Genomic DNA, 23,897 nt, shown 5'->3' with positions numbered 1-23,897 from the left:
GTACAGTTTTTCCTTTGCGTTTTTTTTTTTTTCTTTCCAAAAAAAGATTTGATACTTAATCTGACAGTTTGCTGACATACTGCTTTTTTTCAGCCCTCATGATGTATTGGCTACACTTTTAAACAACCTCAAAGTTCAGGAAAGGCAGAACAGAGTTTGTACCACTGTAGCAATAGCTATTGTCGCCGAAACATGTTCACCCTTCACGGTACTACCTGCCTTAATGAATGAATACAGAGTTCCTGAGCTGAATGTTCAAAATGGAGTGTTAAAATCACTTTCCTTCTTGTTTGAATATATTGGTGAAATGGGAAAGGACTACATATATGCTGTAACACCATTACTTGAAGATGCTTTAATGGATAGGTAAGTGACCCAAATTCAATGCAAGAAAGTAGTTTTCATTCTTCCTTTATGTTAGCACTTATTGGAATAATTATTATATGACCTACTTATTATGGTGCAGTTAAGGGGAATACTAGCCTGGATTTTTATGAAAACTGAGTATGATTATTTTTTAAATAATCTAAATGTTATTGCGGTTCCCCACATTTTCTCATCCAAGTGCCCCCTCCCCTTTTTAACCCTTATTCTTTCATATCTTTAGACCAAATACATTTTGAAAAGCAGTAATCGATAAACTTTTGTTTTAAAAATTAAAGTCAGATATAAATAAAATTAGAGGAAGTGATGAGCATGAGCTTATTGGTGTGGCAAAGAGACCTGATCTTTTTAGCTTTGTGTTATTTATTGGATGCGAAGCAAAGATTTCCAGTAGTCCTTTGAACTACTGAACATAGCCACGCTGTTTCCAGTTTAGGCCCCCAGTTGTGGAGACCGTGGTTACTGACGCAGTACTACTGCTTGAATTGTTTGTCAGATTCCTGGTGCCTCTAACCGTCTAGACTGACATACAGCTTTAAACACAAAAGTAATTAAGAATGTACGAAAGGTCAAGGTCCAAGTAGTAATGGAAATGACTGTTTGGGTTCTTTATTTTTCAGGAAAGATAAACTATTCAAATTAGAGCCAGTTCATTTACTTTTGTGTACAGATTAAAGTTACTCATTCATGACCTTCCAAAAGGGAGACTTAATAGGACTCAGCAAGTTACCACAAGGTATAAGTCCAAGGCACAGAACAAGAATCATTCTCTGTAAAAATTGGCCACATGGGGCCCAGTATATCAGGAAATTGTTCTGATTCCTTAGTGAGGTGTGCCCAAACATCATAGTGTAGCCTTTGAAGTATGTGACCTGAAGTTAAAAATTATATTCTGTGTACTACTAAGTTGATGTCGACTCATCGAAAATTACTAAATGAAAAGAATATTTGGGAAATTTATTAATGAGGAATACTGCTTTGCAATGAGGTCTAATAGATGAAGCATTATTATAGTGAAAATGAGAAGAAATAAAGATACTAGTAAGTTCAGTGTTTTTTTTCTTAAACCTTTAAGGTATTGTTACTACCTTTGAAGTCAAAGAGTGTGAACTTGTTCTTATACCCACCATAAACTTGTTATCTGATGCTTGTACTCAGTTAAGTAATTGTAGAATAAATAACTCCATGATCTGTCATAAGTTCGGTCAATGTGGTAGATGATAAAATTCTTATTATGTATGTTTGAAAAAATTTTTGGTCCTTCTCTCCAAATTGCATTTTTGGATGAAACTTAAAATTTTTAAGGGAAAGGATTTAATTTTAGTTACCTCTTATATACCAGTATTGAATTACTTTCAAATCTATTAAATTATAGAATTTAAAATGAGATATGACTGTTATTCATGTTGAAGAGTCATGTATTTTCTCTTTAGTAGCATACTAAAATGTATGCTGCACATGGCTCTCTTGCTCAAATTTCTTTCAAAGGTTAATTAGGAAATACGGTTTATCTTGGAACCACAGTGAGGTTTGAGTCATTAACGTTCTCGTTAGAATCCTGTCATTCTAAAGGCATTCTATATCGGATACATGAAGTATGAAGTGACTGCGCTGAATTTGTAATTTAGTTTCTAATTAGGGCAGGCAAATATTTGTAAAACTAAGACTATATCTTAACATAGAGCTTTTTTTCCCCACCCCATTATAGGGATCTTGTACACAGGCAGACGGCTAGTGCGGTGGTGCAACACATGTCACTTGGGGTTTATGGATTTGGTTGTGAAGATTCACTGAATCACTTGTTGAACTATGTATGGCCCAATGTGTTTGAGACATCTCCCCATGTAATTCAGGCAGTTATGGGAGCCCTGGAGGGCCTGAGAGTTGCTATTGGACCCTGTAGAATGTTGCAGTATTGTTTACAGGTAAGGTTAAGATTTTTAAAGGGTTACTCAGTGGGGGAAAAAAAAAATTCAGTTGAATTAAGTCACTGTTCCTAATTATCAGTAGAGTATTTTGTACCATATAGGAAAACAGTTATAGGGGGAGGAGAGATTACATTTGTCTTTGCTTGTGGCAGTTTTGTACATTTTTTAGGGTTTTGTTTTTTTTTTTTTTTTCTCTTAAGGGAAAATGTTTGGAATCATACCTTTGTGGGCTTTTTGTGGGTTGTGCTAAGGTTCTGTATGTTATTGAAAATTGAAATAATATATAGTTTTTAATTATTTTAGGGTTTGTTTCACCCGGCCCGGAAAGTCAGAGACGTGTATTGGAAAATTTACAACTCCATCTACATTGGTTCACAGGATGCGCTCATAGCACATTACCCAAGAATCTACAATGATGATAAGAACACCTATATTCGTTACGAACTTGACTATATCTTATAACTTTATTGTTTATTTTGTGTTTAATGCACAGCTGTTTCACCTTAAACTTGCTTCGATTTGGTGATGTAAACTTTTAAACATTGCAGATCAGTGTAGAACTGGTCATAGAAGAAGAGCTAGAAATCAGTAGCATGATTTTTAAATAACCTGTCTTTGTTTTTGATGTTAAACAGTAAACGCCAGTAGTGACCAAGAACACAGTGATTACACACACTATACTGGAGGGATTTCATTTTTAATTCATCTTTATGAAAATTTAGAATTCATTCCTTGTGTTTAAAGGGAATGTTTAATTGAGAAATAAACATTTGTGTACAAAATGCTAACTTGTGTGTGTTTTTTGAACATGACTTGTAAAATGCGGAACTTTGATAAAGTATTGGTTTGTGTAGAATAAGTGGCTTAATTTTATTTTCTGTTACCTGGTTTATAGAAAGTAGTTAGCAGAATATAAACTATATAAAGTGATGGCATCTTTGTCAAATTCCATTGTTTGTTGATAATGACATTAAGAAGAGTAGCTTTGGGGTATTCACCTCAAACTAGCACAACCGTTCCATCACCATAGAAAATATAGCACCTTTGCTAATCTGTCTTGCATAATATACTATTTTGTACTTACATAGCGCCTTTCATCTCTTGATTTCTCAAAATGCTTTATGAACATGTTTAAGAGAAGTGATTCAAATTCTAACTCTTGAATCTGTGTTTAAAAACTGGGGAAGGTTTCTACTTTAAAACTGCTTTCTACCTAAGTATTGCTAATAGAATAAGACAATCTTTGGGCTCTTTCCCATGTCATAAGCCACTACTCAACAATGTATTCAGTAAATACTTGTTGAACACCTACTGTATACCAGCCACTGTGCTTAGTGTAGGGGATGCAAAGGTGCTTTTGACCTGCCCCTTGCCCTTAAGAAATGCAGTATAATGGAAAAGAGGAGATGCATCCAGTTAAATATTACTTATGTACTATGTTATTACACAATGGCAGCAGCTAAAATGTCTGGGTTTGCTTAAATCTATAGGTGTCAAGCATACATTGAAACTTTAATTCTAGAGGAACCAAGCATTAAGGCAGTACTTAACTATGTTTTGGCAATGACCTTAAATATATTTTCAGTTTTTCCTAATTTTCTGACCAAAAATGTCTTCGTTTTAGTCCTTTTACTACTCATAGCAGTTTTGTCTCCTTCAGTAAGTACTTTGGTGAACTCTAATGGGAAATGAGATTCTGCAGCAGGGTCAGCATGGGATGACTCTGCCAACGTAAGTAAAATTGTTCCACTGGGACGAGGAGGTTTGTTCCTCCAACTGTTAACACTTAAGGCTTCCTGTTTTGGAGGCTTACGTGACAACCTTTGTAATTGGCTTTTACAAAATTAATACTGAGCTAATATTAGCTAACTTTAGGCAGAATTTGTAACTCTTTATTGTTCCTTGTGTAACAAAACTTTGTGACAACATGTCAATGTATACTAAAATTTCCCAAATCATCTTTTTATTCTTGAAGTTTTTGTAATAATCCCCATGTAACTACATCTTGCTGTTCCCTGTAATGTCAAATGACCTTCAGTAATTTCTAATCATGAAAATTGAAAACAGGTTTCAGAGCCAAAATTTAGTTTTAAACCAGTCTTGGAAAAACTAGTTGTATTTTTCCTTCAAGTACTTGGGTAACTTCAGTTTGCTTGGGCCCTGGCTATTTATGGAAAATATATCTGCTTTGTAGTGGCAATGTGGAGCAAAGGAGACTGCCTTACATGACTTTTACTGAACAAATAATTTGAAGACAGGTTAGGGAAATAAGGCTATGACCTTAAAGGATGGGACCAAATAGAGGTTCATAGACATATGAATAATCTTATATGCTTATTATTGAATCAGGAAAGCATTTTGTGACATACCCGTGTGAAAGACGCTATGTGAAGTTTTAACTATCTTTCAAAAGACTTTTTCTTTCGCACTTTCTTTTGGTGTTTCTTAAAGCCAAACTTAAGCAGGAAGAAAATGTTCTTAAGGGGTGACAATGGGTGGGTTTTCTGTGGGCTTTTGTTGGTTTTTCTGTGGGCCCTCTAATGGAATTGATCTCTTTGGCTGTTCAATTTTTTCATATTGTATTTTTAAAATTTGTTGTACGGTGCCCTGTGAGCATCAAGTACCACCAGATGAATAAAACTTATTATATCTAAAGTCTTAGACCAGTTTTTAATATTAGTTGACTGTATTGTTATTGTACTACATTGTTGTAGTTGTGCTATTTAAATAATGAGCTCTTTGGGTGGTTTTCCAGACAAATTTAATACTGAAAAACCAAAGAACTTTAAATCAACTAGAAAAGGCAGCTGGCAGCCATATAGGTTTAATTGTTTAATTTTTTGGTTTCTTAGTGCCCCTTAAATCCTATAGGGTAAAAGAAGTAGAAACTATAGCTATTACAGGGTCTTCAACCTTGGCATTATTGATATTTAGGGTTAGATAACCTTTTTGTTGTGCGACAATGTCGTGAGCATTGTAGGGTGCTGAGCAGCATCCCTGACTTCAACCCACTAGATGCCAGCAGCACACACCCCAGTTGTGACCAAAATGTCTAGATTGTGCCTCATATCCTTTGGAGGGCAAAATTTCCCTAGGTTGATAACCATTGAGACTTGTTTAGGCAGGACTTCTGTCTGATAAAATAAAAAGCATTTCATTTTAGGCAGCATTTGCCTAGGAAGTAACTAGAAATACTATTTCACAAATACTTAAACACCTACCTTGAGAAAGTGCCACATCAGTCTTGGGGAAAGCAAGCTGAAAGCATAGAAGATGCTGACTGATTTCTCTGGTCCTCAGAATCTTGTGGGCCAGCTGGAGTCCCGTGTGTAGTACGGGGAGAGTGCCAGTGGCTCATTGTTCCACTTGGAATGCAGTTGTTTCAACCCTTGGTTGTTATCTGTAGGAGGTGAGGTATGTGATCTGGCAGGAATAAGAGGGCAGCCAGGGCATGCAGATTCCCCCCTTTAAAAAAAAAAAAAAAGGATAGGAAGCCATAGAATTTAAGGTGATCTGATAGGAGAATTTAGGTTTGCAAGGCAGTCAAGGTTTATAGGCAGGAGGGAGTAAGTAAACTAGAGAGTGTAGGTCAGGGACATTTCTAGGGTTCATGCTAGAAAAAGTTTCAGAATTCTTAATTTATTATTTTATAATCTAAAAAGACTATGAAAGGACATGCTTGTATATCATATTGGACACAGACTTTTTAAAAATGGCCTAATACATTTTTTTGGAAGGAGGTTTGTAACAAGTTAGTGAATAAGAAGCTCTGGAGGAGTTGTAATCTGAAGTCATATACTGGAATATGTCCGGGGAAGAAACAAATAGGAAAAATTGTTAATTGTTCCTATGTTTACACTCTAAACTTTAAAATTTTTTCAAATATTGAGAAAAGTTGGAAGAATCGTACAATGAACTGTGTATCCTCTACCTAAATTCAGCAATTAAAATTCTGCTAAATTGTCCTCCATACTTTTTAAAACTTTTTGTGAAAGTTTTCTATCAGTATTACTGCAGAAGAAATTTGAGACTATATAAAACGATGCTGGCGAGCAAGAGAAAGCAGGTAAATGAGTTTCTTGTGAGGTGTAGAGAAGTGGAAGTCAGGACACATGGATTTTCTTTACAGGAAGAGAAACCTCTTTCCCTGAATCCTTAGGAAGCCAGTGTGGTAAGGTGTAGGTATGTAAAGTTGCCCATGACCTATCCGAGAGTAAATACAGAAACGGTTTTACTGCTACTTCAGGAACAGGTATACATAAATGGGGAAAATCAAACGTACAAAAAATTCAAAAAAGTTTAAAACCTGATGAAGTTTAACAACTGGTATCCATTGTGTGTAATATGTACAATATGTAATATGCACCTGTGTACTCTGCATAGTTTTGATAACGAGAGCAGAATGTCATTTACACGGGGAAGAAAATCACTTAGCGCTAACAGAATCACCAAGGAAGAACTGTTGATGTGCCAGGTATCTAGGCTATTGCTACTCAAAATTGTGGGCTGGAGATCAGCAGCATGGGTGTCACTTGGAGTTTCTTAGAAATGCAGATGCTGGATTTCGCCCCAGACCTACTGCCTGAGGATCTACGTTTTAGTAAGATCTTCAGGTGATTTATGTATGTATTCAAGTTTGAGAAATGACCGTCTAGGGCACCACTCCATTCCCAATGCGGTAAGGGAACTCACATGGCTCATAAGAGGGATGGAAGTACTTACTGAGGTATAGAAGTAAGAGGGCCAATGACACAGGCAAGAAGTAATTACCCCTAGGATGGTACTTTATTTACTGAAACCTGGGGGAAATCAAGAGGAAGGGAAAAAAGGAAGGAAGCTTTTCTTTTGCTTTTGTATAAAACCAATGGCCTTTTTCCAGTAAGGCTGTGCTAGGGACTAAATGCTTGTATCCCCCAAAACTTATGTTGAAACTAATTCCTAACATATGATGGTATTGGGAGACAGAGCCTTTGGGAAGTGATTAGGTCCGAGGATGGAGCCCCTGTAAATGGGATTAGTACCCTTATAAGAAGATACATGAGAGCTGACCCTTTCTACTCTCTGCCTTGTCAGGAAAAGATGGTCGCCTGTAAACCAGGAAGCAGGTAGGCCCACCTTCACCAGACACTGGGTTTTACTGGCACTTTGATCTTAGACTTCTCAACCTCCAAAGCTGTACGGAGTAAATGTTTGAGTCACCCAGCCTATGGTGTCATATTCTGCTATGGCAACCTGAACTAAGGCTGGTTAGGTCAATGCAATTAATAAAGCTCAGAGATGTATACCCACGTCGCCTCTCCTACAGACTAGTTGACCCTGGTTGTAGAACTGTGGACTGAACAGAGCCACACAGCCTATTAAAAATCCTCTCCCTGCCTTTACCATGTCCCAAGGGAAGAGGAGAACAGGGAGTCAACATAGTATAGGTTTACCAGTTGGCTTTAGAGTTTGTCCTATCCAGGTTATAAATCCAAGTCCTGAATTCATAACCTCAGTATTACACTTGATGATTTTGTGACCTTCATCAAGTAGTTTGATCTCTGTCTGCTTTGGTTTCCTCATTGGTAGAATGGGGATAATAGTGCCTACTTCAGTAAGTGGTGCTCCTGGTGAAGATTAACTGAGAGCATTCCTCCAAGGTAAAGTGCCTAAGTATAGTGTTAAGCAAATGCTGTTGATATAGTTTATTATTTTTATCATCATGAGGGTGGAGAGCTCTGTTGTCCTGGCTGAAATCGGAGGGGATGGAGATTAGTAGGTGGCTTGAGAAGAAGTTTGGAAACAACTTTTGAGGGAATAAGAGAAGGAACTCCTCAGGGCCATTTAAGATGGCCTGATAGTCCCATAGGATTGTAGAATAGTCTCTCATAGTTCCACAGACCCTGTAGATGGAGAAGGTGTTCAGTTGGATTGATCTGCAGGTACACAACCGAAGAAGCGAGAGGATTAGGGGATTGAGTGCAGTTGAAGTCTTGAAAGTACAGATTTGCTGTTCAAATCTTCAGATCACTTTAGAAAGAACTGGTGTCACTTGGGTTAGAAGCACACTCTAAATTTTATTTCTCTGAAGACAGTGCATGATTCTGCCTCAAAAACTTTAATGAGATATGCAGTCCAACACATTTTTATTTTCTTATGGGCATTTTTACATTTTCATTGCATTGAATAATCTTGAACAAATGACCCATTTGGCTTTTGCATTGATGAAATCATACTTTTAAGGGGATTTGAGAAATGTAGTCTCAACTGTGCAGAGTATCTACAACTTAAGTCACAAGGACTTCATTAGTTCATCTGTTTATTTGACATTTATTTCAATAACGATTACTAGGCTAGCTGCTGTAAGTACAGTTGAAAAGGTCCTTCCCTGAAAGATAGAGGAGAAAATATTGAGGTAACAGTAATAGAGGAGATAATGCCAAAACAAAGCTGCAAGTCAAGTTCTTGGTGAGTTCAGAGGACAGAGCTTCCTTCACGTCAAAGAAGGAGGAGAGAGTGTGGTTAGGAGCGAGCTTGAGGAAGAAGGCAAACTTATACTTGAACTTAATTTTTGAGGAAGAGTTAGAATTGCCCATATGGTGCTACAAAGGAAAGTTAAAGAACTTTGGCAAGGTAGCAGAAACTTGGGTTGTGTCTAAGAAAGTGTGGGTGGGTGGGTAGGCCCAGTGGTAATGAATAGTGGAAGATCAGATGTAGCCCCAAGAAGTTATGTCCAAGTATGTCAGATATCTATTCATATCTGAATCTCCTCCATCAAGAAAACTTCCTTCCTTCCTAGATCCCCAATCCATCTTTACTAAACGAATGAATGAGATATATCTCATTGGCTTCAGTTTATGGAAATCTTCCAAGGCCATTCTTTAAACTTTATAGGCAATGAGTAACTACTAACAATTCAGCATTCATTTATTCAACAGGTATTTATTGAAGAAGTCTTTAAAGGGAGATTAATATCCTTAGGTTCATTTCTTTGGTCCAAAGCATTGATTTATATAAAGAATTTATCCAGCAAGTGTTCTCAGAGCAGAATTAGTTCAGAGAAGATACTCCAATTGATTAAATCATAGCCCCCACCCAACACACTTCTCTCAACTCCTTCAACTGTGACACTGTGGTCCCTTTGTTGGTCATTGCTGCCACACTAGCCCACCACTCCAGGATATGGGACAATTATGGGAGGAATTGATATGAAGCTGGTTTTGTGTTCTTTAAATTACTTACTTGTTTGCTTCTTTCCCTAAAAAGTCTTAACATTTTTTTTTTTAATATCACAAAAGGATCTAGAATATTCTGTAATTTTCAGGAGGAAATGGTTTAGCAAAACTTCCAAAGAGCATGGCTAATTTGACTTGCAGTCTGAGGAGCTTCCTGGACATTTTCCACATGAAGATTTGGGATGGATGAGCTGTCAGTGTTGTTTTTAGAGTGTGGCACTATAGCTCTCTGGCCAGTCACCCCAAAAGATCAAGTATGCATTTCATAATAAGGTAAGGAAACAGAAGCTGTTAATGCTCTGCAAATTTTAATGATATTTCTGTCTCCACTCAATTATATATGGATCCAACTTTTAATATTTCTCTTACAGGAAAAAAAATCCTCATTTTGCTCTAATAAGGAAGTTGGTAATTAGATGCTAATGTTGTCATTTATCTCTGTTCAAAAAAGGCTATTATTGGGATCCCTGGGTGGTGCAGCGGTTTAGCGCCTGCCTTTGGACCAGGGCGCGATCCTGGAGACCCGGTATCGAATCCCACGTCAGGCTCCCGGTGCATGGAGCCTGCTTCTCCCTCTGCCTGTGTCTCTGCCTCTCTCTCTCTCTGTGTGACTACCATAAAAAAAAAAAAAAAAAAGGCTATTATTAAAGAGGGTCAAGCTGTCTAGTCCCTTTGATGCAGTTACTGAATTCAGTCCTTGGAGGTTTACCATAGCATACCTGGGATCAATCCCTCCCTTCAAGGTTTCAAATGATTTGGAATTTCTAGGGGGGAAAATGTGGGCTGAAAAGGGATGGATGCTAGCTGATTATGACTTGATATTATCTTGGGTAAAAAGTAAAAGAGCATGAAGGAAAACCCTGTTTGAATGCAATGCTGTTTTATTGTGTGCTGAAATTAATGTCTTGCTAGTTTTAACAATAATCACTTAATTAACAGGAGTATAGCAGAGAGAAGAGAATCATCCCTGATTTTGGCAAGATCCTAAAACTGTGAGGTATGGGCAAATAAAGAGTGTTGTCATGATTAGAACCTTGGTGTTCAAAAGGAAAAATTATGAAATCTACATTCATTCAATGAACAATTTAACAACATGCCTTACATTTGATTAGTGCTTTATAATTTCTGAAACACGTTAGCATCTACTTGCTTGTTTGTTCCTCACAACAAACTTATGAGGTAGACATTTATTATGCTGTTGTACAGAGGAGAAAATTAAGGCTCGGTGAGGTTAGGTGGCAATGCCATCATTTGAACCATGGCTGATCTGACTCCAAGCTGATGCTCTTTCCATTGATGCATCTATTCAGTGTTATTTTTTAAACTATTTTTAACTATTTGGGGCACCTGGGTGACTCAGTAGTTGAGCATCTACATTTGGCTCAGGTCGTGATCCCAGGGGAGGGGATCAAGTCCCATATCCAGCTCTCCACAGGGAGCCTGCTTCTCCCTCTGCCTCTGTCCCTGCCTCTCTCTGTATCTCTCATGCATAAATAAATAAAATCTAAAAAACACCCAATAAACTATGTTAACCATTGAAATTAGTTTCAACCCTGTTGTTCTGGACTAATGAGAAATATGTCTTTTTTTTTTTTTTTTTTTGATAGGTGTTATGTTCTTACCAAAATCCTTTAGGCCTGATAAAGTAAAAAAGTCAACAGGAGACCAGGAGAATGGAAAACCTTAGCATATAGAAATAAATATGTATTTTTAATGTTTGATAGAGAGTGAACTAAAAGGACAGAAAAAAAGAATGGAAAACTCTCGCCAAAAGGCTGTTCGCAGGGAAAACATATGACTTATTGACAGATGAAGCACTCTATGGAAATGAGATAATAATGGAAACCTGTAAATGATTAATGCCTTGGTGCATGTGTATTCTGACAAAGACAAAACTGCTTTCATGAGGTGAAGCAATACGCCCAGCACTGAGGGGAAGTAATGAGCACTAAATTTTAAGAATCTCCCATAGGTTGTTTTCATATACCATGGGTGATCCCCTTGGAATTTCTTTCTGTGGTCTTGTGAGCAGTAGATTTGATGATGTGCAAATCTTTATTGACTATTTAATGACTCCCTTTCCCCATTCAGATCTTACGATAGTGTCCTAGGTTAGTTAGCAAAATATTTTACTTTTTGTGGATATAAGTGGAATGCTTCTTGCTCCCCGCTTGCTCTCTTCTGGGCCTCCCTGCCCTGGCACAGTCAGGTGCTGTTATCTGGTGAAGCCCTTTATTTCCTCCTTCCCTTGGCTGGCTCCTGCTTTGTCTTTGGGAATGTGTTCTTTTTAGTTCTTTTGGAAGCCAATGGTTAGGCGCTGCATTGATGATGCTCTCCCAGCACCTGGCACGCACTCGCCTCTTCCCCATTTGTGTTGAAGTTGCCCATTCACTCATGTGTCTTCCTGAGTGGCCTTGGAAAGGCGTGAGCCCATGGATGGGGCCCAAGACCTGTGTGTTGCTTGGTGCATGTGTGCCGAGGGGCTCAGTGAGTGACAGCCCTCCTGAATTGTCTCAGACAGTCGTGCAAGCACTTCTAAGCAGTAAAGCAAGCAGGCGCATATATTTTTCTTCTTCTTTTTTTCCTCCCTTTATTTCTTTAGTCTAAATTTCTTTTTAGTTTAAATTCAATTTGCCAACATATAGTATGACACCCAGTGCTCATCACATCATGAGGCAGGCACATTTCTAAGCAAATAATTCTTTGGTATTAGTTGACAAGCTGTGAAAGTATCCAATGTCATCATGAAATTGAGGAATTCATAGAAATCTCTGTTCTGTGAAAAAGCTTTGTTCAAGAAATTCTATTTCCTACAATCTTCTAGGCTTCTGACAGGGGGCAGCAGAGCCCATGAAAACTAAAGTTGGCTGCTTTTAACTGGTGGTTTGCAGTTGGAATGAGGCCTTTAATTTTCAGCAGAAACCAGCTCTTGATATCTGACAAACCTCACTGTGGAATAAAGACTTTAAGGTAAAGGCTAGCTTTTATTAATTCAATATTCTTTGAAGGCACTACAAATAATTTACTGTTTTTTTTAAAAATTAATTTATTTATTCATGAGAGACACAGAGAGAGAGGCAGAGACATAGGCAGAGGGAAAAGCAGACTTCCCACAGGGAGCCCGACCGTGGTACTCAATTCTGGATCTTGTGAGCCGAAGGCAGATGCTCAACCGCGGGGCCACCCAGGAGTCCCTACTGTTTTGTTTTGTTTTAAGGAATAATGGTTTATTATTGTTTTATTTTTAAAAATATTTTATTTATTTATTCATGAGATACAGAAAGAGAGAGAGAGAGAGAGAGGCAGAGACACAGGCAGAGGGAGAAGCAGGCTCCATGCAGGGAGCCCGACGTGGGACTCGATCCTGGGTCTCCAGGATCAGGCCTGGGCTGAAGGTGGCGCTAAACTGCTAAGCCACCCGGGCTGCCTGGTTTATTATTGTCTTAATGCAAATAACCATCTCCCTCTCTTTTTGCTGGGTAGGAAAAACTCACTCTTTTTCCTTGGATCCCATAGATTCAGGATTCAGTCCCACAAGACCCCCCCGCCACACACACACACGCACTTCACATGCCAGATTTAAGTCCCCGATTGTTACTGTATTCTGACCTACTGACTGGAAATTGGGGTTCCCACAAACCCCTCTTTGGGATCAGTAATTTGCTAGAATGGCATGCAGAACTCAGGGAAATGCTTACTTACATTTACTGGATGCTTTATTATTATTATTATTATTATTATTATTATTTTAAAGATTTTATTTATTTATTCATAGAGATGCTGAGAGAGAGAGGCAGAGACACAGGCAGAGGGAGAAGCAGGCTCCATGCAGAGAACCTGACGTGGGACTCGATCCAGGGTCTCCAGGATCACGCCCTGGGCTGCAGGCAGTGCTAAACTGCTGTGACACCGGGGCTGCCTACTGGTTTATTATAAAAGGATGTGATAAAGGATACAGATGAACATCCAGGTGGAAGAGATGCATGGGACAAGGAATGTGGGAAGGGGCCCAGAGCTTCTATACCCTCTCCCAGAGCACTACTCTCCCAGAACCTCTACATGTTCACCAACCTAGAAGCTCCCCAAGGCCTGTATCTTTGGGATTTTTATGGAGGCTTCATCATGTATCGTGATCCATCGTTAACTCCTTTTCCAACCCCTCTCCCCTTCCTGAAGATAGGGCATGGGGCTGAAAGTTCTAAGCATCTAGTCATGACTTGGTCTTTCTGATGACCAACCGTCATCTAGGAGCCCAACAAACATTGCCTCCTTAGAACAAAAGGTGCTCCCATCACCCACTAAATGCTAAGGGATATAGGAACTCTGTTAAGAACTGGGGTCAAAGACCAAATATTACAGCAAAAGACATTCCTAGTGCTCTTTTCACTTAGGATATTACTAGAGTTTTAGGAGCTCTATGCCAGGAACAAGGGGCAGTGGCCTATGTACTTCTTTTCCCCCACAATTATAAAGTCTTAAAAAAGGTGCCTATTTTTTTTGCCAGTGACTTATAAAATGATGCTAAGACATGAGATATTTCCAATTGGTATTAGGGAGACTATCAAGATGTGTAAAGTATTAACACATGCTGGGGCTAATCCTCCTCTCACCCCACCCTGGGGATGATAAAAAAAAAAAAAGACATAAATAAGAAAACACAACATAATGAAAGCAATTGAGATAACTACAGTAAATAGCCAGAGCCTAAATTGTTCCTCCTCTGCCCATTATGTGACTCTTTTGGTGTTGGTCCCATGCCTCTCACACCTTTCTGTATAGTAACCAATGCATGGCCTGGCATGTGGCAGGCAGGTGCTCAGCAAATTTGTGAAGTTGAACAAACACTCTGGCCTGATCATAAATATGCAACTTCTCCAGGGGAGTTCTTGAGTTGTATATCACATTTAGTTGTCCCATAAATACATACGGTTGAGGAATTTGCACTCAGAAACATGATCTCTGTAGGCATATACTATCCCAGGTCTAACTTTAGGGACTCTGTTAATGTGCATTCCTTCCTTCCTTCCTTCCTTCCTTCCTTCCTTCCTTCCTTCCTTCCTTCCTTCCTTCCAGTAATCTCTATGCCCAACATGGGGCTCAAACTCACAACCCTGAGGTCAAGAATCACATGCTCTATTGAGTGAGCCAGCCAGGTGCCCCAATATGTCATTATTTTAAATGATGTGAAGATGAGCAGGGGATAGAAAAGGGGCAAGATTCCATGTGGTTGCCTGTTGGGTTTGCACAGATAAGAGATGTGCAGGTGAGCTGGTTTCTAGTTGGCAGAAATTTGTCCCACAGCCACGCAGTCAGCCTGAAATCAGGAGTACAAATGAAATTAGCGAGGTATCCTAAAGTCCTCTGGTGTCCTTCTCCTTCTCAGTCTAGAAATCAGTTCTAGTTTTCTTCTCTCCCTCTTTCCAGCATTGGTGCAGTATCTTTGTTACACAGGGCTTTCCATCTTTTTATTATGTTAATGGTTAGACCTTTGTCCCCCATCCCTGTCTGTTAGGTTCTCTCCATAATTTTCAGAGGAAGATTTCAAAACTAGGTTTTTGTCAATTAATAAGAGCCTGACCAATTTCTTCTAATAATCACTCAGAGCCTCTTACACTGACTTCACCTTTGTTTTGTTTTTCATTTGCTTAGCAGCTTCATATGATTCATCCTCTTTGTAGAGACAGTGATTCTCTTAAGGAACAGGACAGGTATTAAAAAGTCTCTCCTAGCAGATGAGTTAGATGAGACTCAGAGAGGGGATGATCTGGGCCTGTTGTTCACCTAGATCGTTAATGGTAGAACTGGGATGAGAAAACCCTTATCCAGACTCCTCTGCAGCAGCTCATGCTGCTCACTCATCAGCGGGGCCTGGTTTAGCAGGAGTGTGGGAGAGATGCTGAAATATGGGGTCAAGGGAAGGTGTGCATGTTTGAGCTTAGCACAGTGCCTGGCTTAGTGCTGCCTTCAATATTGGCAGGATACCATGGGGGGCTCAGCCATGGGATTAGTGGAGAGCACAGAGGACATTCACAGAAAGGGATGTGGGTAGAGACATGTTCAAGAAGGTAGAGATCAGGGGAACAGCCTTCCAGAGGCACAGAACATTTGGGGGTGTTATTTACTGGGCCAGGATTATGTGTTTTATGTTCTCCAGTTGCCACCACAGCCTTGGCAGTAGGTATCATGACTTCCATTCCTCAGATGGGACCACTGAATCACAGGGCAATCAAGCAACCCCTAGGCTAGCTGCTCCAAAGACCTCCTAGGACACCACTCACGTGAAGTCCCTGGAGTGTTGCAATGTCACGTGGCTCTTATGAGGCAGAGTCCAGATTCACACCTAGGCTGCTTGGCCTGCAGTCTAGGTTCTTAGCACCCCTTCTACTGCATTTCCCAAGACAACTTTCCTGGACACTAACATTGCCCAGTCAGGCCCTGTTCATCTATGTCTCCAATGCAACAAGGAAGAACATTGCACAGTTTATGGTGGCAGGGGAGAAAAATGAGGGCTGGACTCAGAGTCAGAGGCTGAGGTTTGAGTCCTAGGTCTGCTCCTGACTTGTGCAGTCTTGGCCAGTCATCACACCTCTCCACGTAGCCATTTGCATCTATAACGTGAGGAGATGGGTGTACCCCTCTCTGAGGTTTAGGGTGAGGACTCTGTGAGATTAATGAATGTAAAAGTGCTTTGTAGGCTCTAAAGGTCTGAACAAATGTAAAGGTTAGTACAAATCAAGGGAACAAATGGAGCCAGCAGGCAGCTATTTATTATTTGGGCTGATATGTATGCAGAATATTGACTTTTTATGCCTCATTTGCTTCCGTGAAAAATGTACAAGTGACGGTATCTTGAATCTGCAAATAGAGGATGAGGCCTTTGTGTGTGCTGCGGGTACTGCGGCGGCTGAGAGAGGAGGCCAGGAAATGAAAACCATGTGGCTATGAGTTGGGCCTTGAAGCTTTAAACTTCCCCCACAAGGAAGAAGAAAATATGCTAGATGTTCTTGGGTGATGATGATGAGAAATACGAACCAAGCCTACATTCCCTGACTTCTTGTATTTCTCTTGAGCAATGTTTCTGTTCTTTAGGGAGCTTAACAGCAAAATCACATTTCGTTTGTTGAAATGTGACAAAATTGGGCAGAATCAGAGGCTCAGGATGCTGTAGTAAAAAAGAGTTATAAAATTTAAATAAGTCTTAAGTGAATTGGACTCAGGCATTTTCTGGATTAAAAAGAAGAACTGCAGGGCAGCCCTGGTGGCACAGCGGTTTGGTGCCGCCTGCAGCCCAGGGCGTGATCCTGGAGACCCTGGATCGAGTCCCACGTCGGGCTCTCTGCATGGAGCCTGCTTCTCCCTCTGCCTGTGTCTCTGCCTCTCTCTCTCTCTCTCTCTCTCTCTGCATCTCTATGAATAAATAAATAAAATCTTAAAAAAAAAAAAAAGAAAAACTGCAGAAACTAGGATCTTGTTTTTTGTTGTTGTTGTTGTTGTGTTGTTTCTTTTTTTTACTATCTTCTGCTATGGTGGCCATGACCGTATGCAAAAGTGCGCATACTTATAATTGTAATTTTTAAAGATCAAGAGCAAAGAAAGTTCCTTTTTAACCTTTCATTTCCTCACGAACCCACCATTGCAGGAAGGATCCAGCTAGGATATCTAGAAAGGCACACTCAAGAGGTCCCATCCATATGGATCTGTTGTCCGAGGACTGTAAGGTAATGGCATTTATCAGAGTGTGAATGAAGAAAACAGGAGGATACTTATGAGTCAGGTGTAGCTGCGAGGCAGGAAGGAAGTCAAAAGACTCTTGACCTCAGCTTGGAAAGTGGAGTTGGCTAGAAGTACCATACAAATATGTGGGTGTATGTGGGGAGTGTGGGGTAGAATTTAATAACATACAGGTGCTTTGGGCAAATATAAACAATACATAGCTCTCACACCAAAAGGATTGAAGCAGATCAGAGATGTAGTGGTATTTGTCATGTGAAGCTCTCTAAACAGATTTAAACCATGTATCTGAATTAAAGAAGCAGCTTCTCAAACATCTACTTTAACAGAGAGCTTTTACCCAAGTGACTGAGATTAGCCACAAATCCCTCATAAAACCAAATTAATGAGATGATCCCTGGTTATTGAGAAAAGGAACTGGGGGAAAAGAGGGAAAGTGATTTTTCTCATAAAAAATGGTCAGTAGTTTTACAATTGAATTTGGAGACAATTCATTGACTCCTAGGAGCTGGAATAACTTCAAAGATTTTTTCATCCAATGCCCCCCTCCCCCCATGAGTAAACTGAGACCCAGAGAGATTCAAAGTCTTGCCCAAGGCCCTCCATGAGCCAGCTTTGAGCTCTAGTGTCCTCTGTCTGCACCCTGGATAAAAAGATCAATGAGGTTTCCTCCTGAGCCTGGGACTTAGGATGAAGGGCAGTTGCTCTGGGATAAAAAGAAGGCTTTTTAAATATTCTCTCATTTAAAAAGTTTGCATTTAACATCTGCTACAGGGGGAGGAAAATAAATTCCAACTGGCCTCCTTTTTCATTTTATTTCATTTCTCATTTAAGAGTGGGGGTGGGAAGAGGGACTGGAAGTTGAAAGACAGTAACATGAGCCATGAAACACACTGTGTGATCCACAATTAGAAAGTGAAATGCTTTACAGATGCCACCAAAAAAAAGAAGGAAGGAAGGAAGGAAGGAAGGAAGGAAGGAAGGAAGGAAGGAAGGAAGGAAGGAAGGAAGAAAAGAAAAAAGAAAAGAAAGAGAAAAAAGAAAACAGAGGAAAAGGCAGTCTTGGAATCAGGGTATACCTTTCTACCTTCCATATCAACCAGGTAAAAAAATCAAATGCTAATAAACAATATGTCCACTAGAATCCTTCTCGAATGTTTATTCATTTGGCACAAGTGATAGTAGAGTATACGTGACATATGCTTTGTATTCAAAAGACTACTGCACCTCTTCCTTGTAGTTCTGAGCTAATCAAAGTGGATGTTTTTGTAGGTTCTTTCTTCATAAATCTAGAATCAGACTCAGAATCCCAAGCACAGAGAGGGGCTGGTGTGTGATTAGTTGCTGTCAAAGGAGTAGGACTTGAACTTGTCAAGCTAGTCAGAGCAGATGAAAGTCCATTCTTGGGATTGGCCATCTCTTTACACAGTACCCACTACCTATTCAGCTTGGCAGCAAACTCCCCCTATAGTTAGCTGCCTTTCCCACTAGGGATCTTGTCAAAAGAAGATTTATTTATATATTTGGAAATTGAGGGGCAGAAGGAGAGGGAGAGAGAATCTTAAGCAGACTTCATGCTGAACATGGAACCTGATCTGGGGCTCGAATTTACGTCCTTGAGATCATGGTCTGAGCCAAAAACCAAGAGTCAGATGCTCAACAGACTGAGCCACCCAGGCACCCCTTTGGTTTTTTAAAAAAATATTTACTGATTTATTTTTAGAGAGCCCACTAGGCATTTTTAAAAAATTAAGCCAGAACAAATCTAAGAGAAGCCTGGAAGATCAGGATAGATATTCTCTCTTTTTTTAATCTTTTAAAGATTTTATTTATTTATTAGAGAGAGAGAGAGAGCACAAGCAGGAGGAGTGGCAAGCAGAGGGGGAGGGAGAAGCAGACTCCCCACTGAGCAGGGAGCCCAATGTGGGGCTCTATCCAGGAGCTCAAGATCATGACCTGAGCCTAAAGCAGATGCTTAACCGACTGAGCCACCCAGGAGCCCCCAGGACAGATATTCTTTGATGATATTCTGAAGAGATTTAGTTAGTACGAGAGATTTTTCAGTTATTAGTGAACATGGACAGATATATTTTATTCATTTTGGATTCTAAGCGATAAGGGTGGATGTTTTATTTCCCCCAGAATATTGGTGATTTCACGTGTCTCAATTAAAAACCTGTTTGGTCTGGGCACCTCGGTGGTTCAGTCTGTTAAGCATCTGCCTTCAGCTCAGGTCATGATTCCAGGGTCCTGGGGTCAAGGCCTATGTCAGGCTCTCTCCTCAATGGGGAGTCTGCTTCTCCCTCTTCCTCTGTGCTTGTTCTCTCTCTCTCTTTCTCAAATAAATAAAACCTTAAAAAAAATCTTTAAAAAATCTGTTTGGTCACACATAACAGAAAACTGCATTTACAGAAGCTTAAATACATGTGTTTCAATTTCTTACTTATCTAGAAGTCTGAAGTAGGAGTTTGATGATGGTGGTTTAGTAGCTAGAGGTAGTAGCCAGCATCTGGTAAATCTCTAGGCCTTGCCCTTATAGTTGCACTACATCAAACAGTAACCAACATACCTAAATAGAAGACAGGAGGAAGGGGGATAAGAGGAGGCCAGCTGAGACCAACTCTTTCTTTTAAAAAAAATATTTTCTTTATTTATTCATGAGAGATGCAGTCTCTCTTTGCTTTGTATCACACAATGGAGTTCCAATTTCACACATTTACAAGTGTGATTGTTACAGTTAGCATTATATATTTAAATACAGAGATTTTTACATTATTTCCCCTTGCTTCTTTACCTCTGTCTTGAGAGCCTTATAGTTTCTGTACAGTTTTCTTTGAAATGGCCGCTGGCACCTACTTTCTTAAAAGAAGTGTTGTTAATGGAGCCCTGGCTGACTCAGTCAGTAGAGCACGTGACTCCTGATCTCAGGGATGTGAGTTCAAACCCCACACTGGGCATAGACCTTACTTAAAAAAAAGAAAGCATTGTTAAGACCAACCCCAGATGTTTGCCTCCAGGGTTCTGACATGTGCTTGTCAGAACCACATTAGTTTCCTGGTACATGATATATCTTCATGAACAGCTGGAAGTAATTTTCAATCTAAGCATTTCACATTTCATGGATGGGTGAACTTCACAATCACTTTTGAAGCACAACTATTCTAAAAGCTCATACATCTTTGATTGGACTCTTGGCTAATCCCATCCATTTCATTGATGCTTAAAATATTTAAAAATTCCAAAAGGGTCCTTTCCAGAGTTGTAAAAGAGATATAAGAAAGGTACAAAGAAAACAAAAATCATGTCTTCTCTTGTCCCTCTCAGTATAATCAGTGTAGCTTCTATACAACGGCTAAAGCGATTCTTCAAAACAAAAAGGAGACTAGGTCATGCTTATGTTCTCCGTCCTTGGGGGCTTCTAGTCATCCTCCTTTCAATGGCTTTCTGGGCCCTATGTGACCCGGACCCTGCCTGTCTCTTACATTTTTCTATATCCCTCCTCACTCTGCTGTGGCCACACTGACCCTCTCTTATGTCCCTTAAATAAGCCGACCATGTTTTCATCTCAGGCCTTTGCCCTTGCCTTTCTTTTGGCCTGGGATTCTTTGTTCTCAGCTATTTTTGTGTCTTGCTCCTACCATTATTCAGGTCTTTGCTCACATGTCACCTTCTCAGTGAGTTTTTCCAGGTGGCATAGGTGGCACTCTACTTTCCTTGTTTTCCTTAGGTTCCTCTCTTGCTACCTCTCTGCTGGCTGTGTAAAGTATCATTCTCTGTCCTCTCTAACCTGCTTTATTATTTTTTTACAAGGCTTTTGTTTGAAGCTGACATTATATTCTATATTTATTGGTTGACTTGTTTATTATGTGTTCCCTGCTAGAATATGAACTCAGCAAGGGCAGGAACTTCTTTTTTTTTTTTTCCAGGAACTTCTTTATCCTTGGTGCCTAGAATGTTGTCTGGGTGTCTGGCTTCAGTAGCTATACAATAAATATTAATAAATATTTGTTGGATGAAGGAATAGGAGTTTTTTTTTTTAATTTTTATTTATTTACTTATGATAGTCACAGAGAGAGAGAGAGGCAGAGACACAGGCAGAGGGAGAAGCAGGCTCCATGCACCGGGAGCCTGATATGGGATTCGATCCCGGGTCTCCAGGATCGCACCCCTGGGCCAAAGGCAGGCGCCAAACCGCTGCGCCACCCAGGGATCCCGGAATAGGAGTTTTAAAGAACTGGTTCAACCTATCAACTATTCAGAAGACTAGTAAGTGGATCAGAGCTAGCTGGGCAGTTGTTTGCTTATTTATTTTTATCACCTGAGTACACTGGTACTTTATTTAATTTATAAGAATAAAACAATAAAAATTCTCAAGTCAAACAATATTTCATTGAAATATGGTCTTTCTTAAACCATTTATTTAACAAATATTTATGAAGTGCCTCTGCCTTAAGGAGGTGCCAATGATTTTTCATATTTAATGTGTGATAGCTAGATTTCCCCATAGACTTTAACTCTACATTAACTATTAATAAAAGGGACCAGGAGAAAGGTCTCTAAACATTCCTTAGGACTCAATTTTTGGCCCCGTTTCATAAACATGTTTTATTGATGACATGAATGAAGCTATAGGAAGCTCTTTGACCAATTTAGTAGATAGGGAACCACTTAACTCAGTACTATTACAGACTCAGGATCCTAAAATGCCTTGACCAGCCTGAAGTAATGAGATATCCCACCAAAGAGAAAAAAAGTCATTTGGTAAGAAGACATGCTCCAAGAGGGGAACTGAGGTTGATTGGTAACATATTGGGAAAGATTTAGAATTACAATCACTGTGACTCAATAGTATGTTTATTACTAAGATGAAAGTGGACTTAGGCTAATCTAATAATAATACTACTATATTATTAATAGCTAATATATTTTCATGACATGGTCAAATAAAAAAACAAATCCAGACTTAGTAAGGGGACACTTTATTGGAAAGGATCATTGTAAGGAGGGGAAAAGAGACAATTGCAGTAAGGGGAGGGAGACCATTGCTGCAATAGGGAGAATGCTCTGACTGTAAGACTGGCACTGGCAACCACTTCCAGAGTCCAATGAAAAGAGTTTTGTTTTACACACAGGAGTAAACAAAGAGCCAGGTGTGGGGGAAGTGAGATAGAAGAGTGATATGGTGGGAAGTGGAGCAGAAAATGTTCTCCCCTGAGGCCAGTCCATTCTCAGGAGGGGTGGTATGCTGACTCAGGTGGAGATGGGTAGAAGTTCAGGGGCCTGGAGGAAGGAGAGAACCAAAGTGTGGTTGGGAAGAGCAGTTTAGTTAATCATTTAGGAGGCAAAGGGAATTTTGAGAGTCTGTGTTTGGTCTTGTAAACAAGGGAGCATCCATGAGTCTTATCAAAATCCTATGGGGAAAAATGGTTCTTTGTATTAAATTATTCTCCAGAACACAAAGAAGGAGGTTTCCTGACCTTCATTGTTTTCCAGAATCACAGGGCTTGGGTACAATTCAACATTTATATAATGTATAAATTATAGAATGCATAGTGTACCAATTTTAATTATAATATATAGCTGTTACATATAAGATATGTATATAACATATACATACATATTATATGCACACACACGTAACAGCTAGTGTAGTGTAATGTCAGTGGCCTCTTTCGTCTTGAGGAGCTTTATCTTAGATGACTGCTGGCTCAGAAGAGCAACACTGGCTCACAGGCCTCCATGTTATTTGGCCAACACATAGGTTTAAAATTTTGTATAATGAAAGCCTGAAGTCAGAGCTTAAGTCTAGCTTCTACTACTCCCATCTTTACACTGCACCATTGCCACCTGTTTACCTTTAGTTGGGATCTGACCTCTGGAAGTGTCTAAAATTGCAACGCCTATTCATGCATATTGTGAGTCCACCCTTTGAGGAATGTGGGCAAGTTGGATCATACTCAGGAAAAAAAACAACAAAGATGGCAAAAGAAGAGAAACAGTGCCATCATATGAGGAATTTGGAGATTTAGACTAGAGAAGATGGGGCAGAGGAAGGATGAGGGAGCCCACCTTGATCCCAAATACTAGAAGTGCTGCCATGCAGAAGAATTAGACTTGTCACAAAAGAGTAGGACCAGGACAGGTGAGAGGACGTTGCAGGGAAATAGATTTTGTACCAGCGTAAGGAAGCCCTTTCTAACTGAGCTGCCTTGGGACAGTGGGGTCTCCCCGTCACTAGATGTTTTGCTGCAAAGCTTCCTGATGGAGCTGCAGGAGGGGATCTAACTATCGAGTGGGTGTGTTGGATTAAGGAGTTCTCTTCCTGGCATAAGACTCTGATATTGTGAAATAAAATATAAACCCATTATTTTGGCCTTCATTGACTTAGAGTTTAAATCCTGTTTAAACCCTGGTGGAGTGGAATAATTTTTCCTTAATAACATTTTATAATGTTATTATTTTATAACATTTTATAAACTGCTTTCTAAAACATTTTGGGACTATTTTAGGTTTTAACTACATAGAACCAATCCAGATAATTTATTATTGATTATGTATAGCACTGTTCTCGAACTTTCATGGAGCAGTAACAGAATGTAGATGCATTAAAAAGAATAAAATACCTAAGAATAAATTTAAC

At 39.6% G+C, this 23,897-nt stretch overlaps 1 protein-coding gene across 1 annotated transcript in view; it reads left to right on the top strand.

The window, feature by feature from the left end:
• The window catches only part of SF3B1 (splicing factor 3b subunit 1), a 62,562-nt gene extending 57,595 nt beyond the window's left edge, over positions 1-4,967 (top strand). Inside the window, exons 24-26 of the mRNA XM_025441866.3 lie at positions 94-366; positions 2,093-2,309; positions 2,616-4,967. Coding sequence (XP_025297651.1) covers positions 94-366; positions 2,093-2,309; positions 2,616-2,774 — 649 coding nt within the window. The 3' untranslated portion in view covers positions 2,775-4,967. The remainder of the gene's footprint in view (positions 1-93; positions 367-2,092; positions 2,310-2,615) is intronic.
• Positions 4,968-23,897: the final 18,930 nt, after the last annotated feature.

This window comes from Canis lupus, chromosome 37 (genome assembly GCF_003254725.2).
Source record: "Canis lupus dingo isolate Sandy chromosome 37, ASM325472v2, whole genome shotgun sequence".
NCBI lineage: Eukaryota > Metazoa > Chordata > Mammalia > Carnivora > Canidae > Canis > Canis lupus.
The sequence above is the reverse complement of the archived record's forward strand: the minus strand, read 5'-3'. Positions and strand labels throughout refer to the sequence as shown.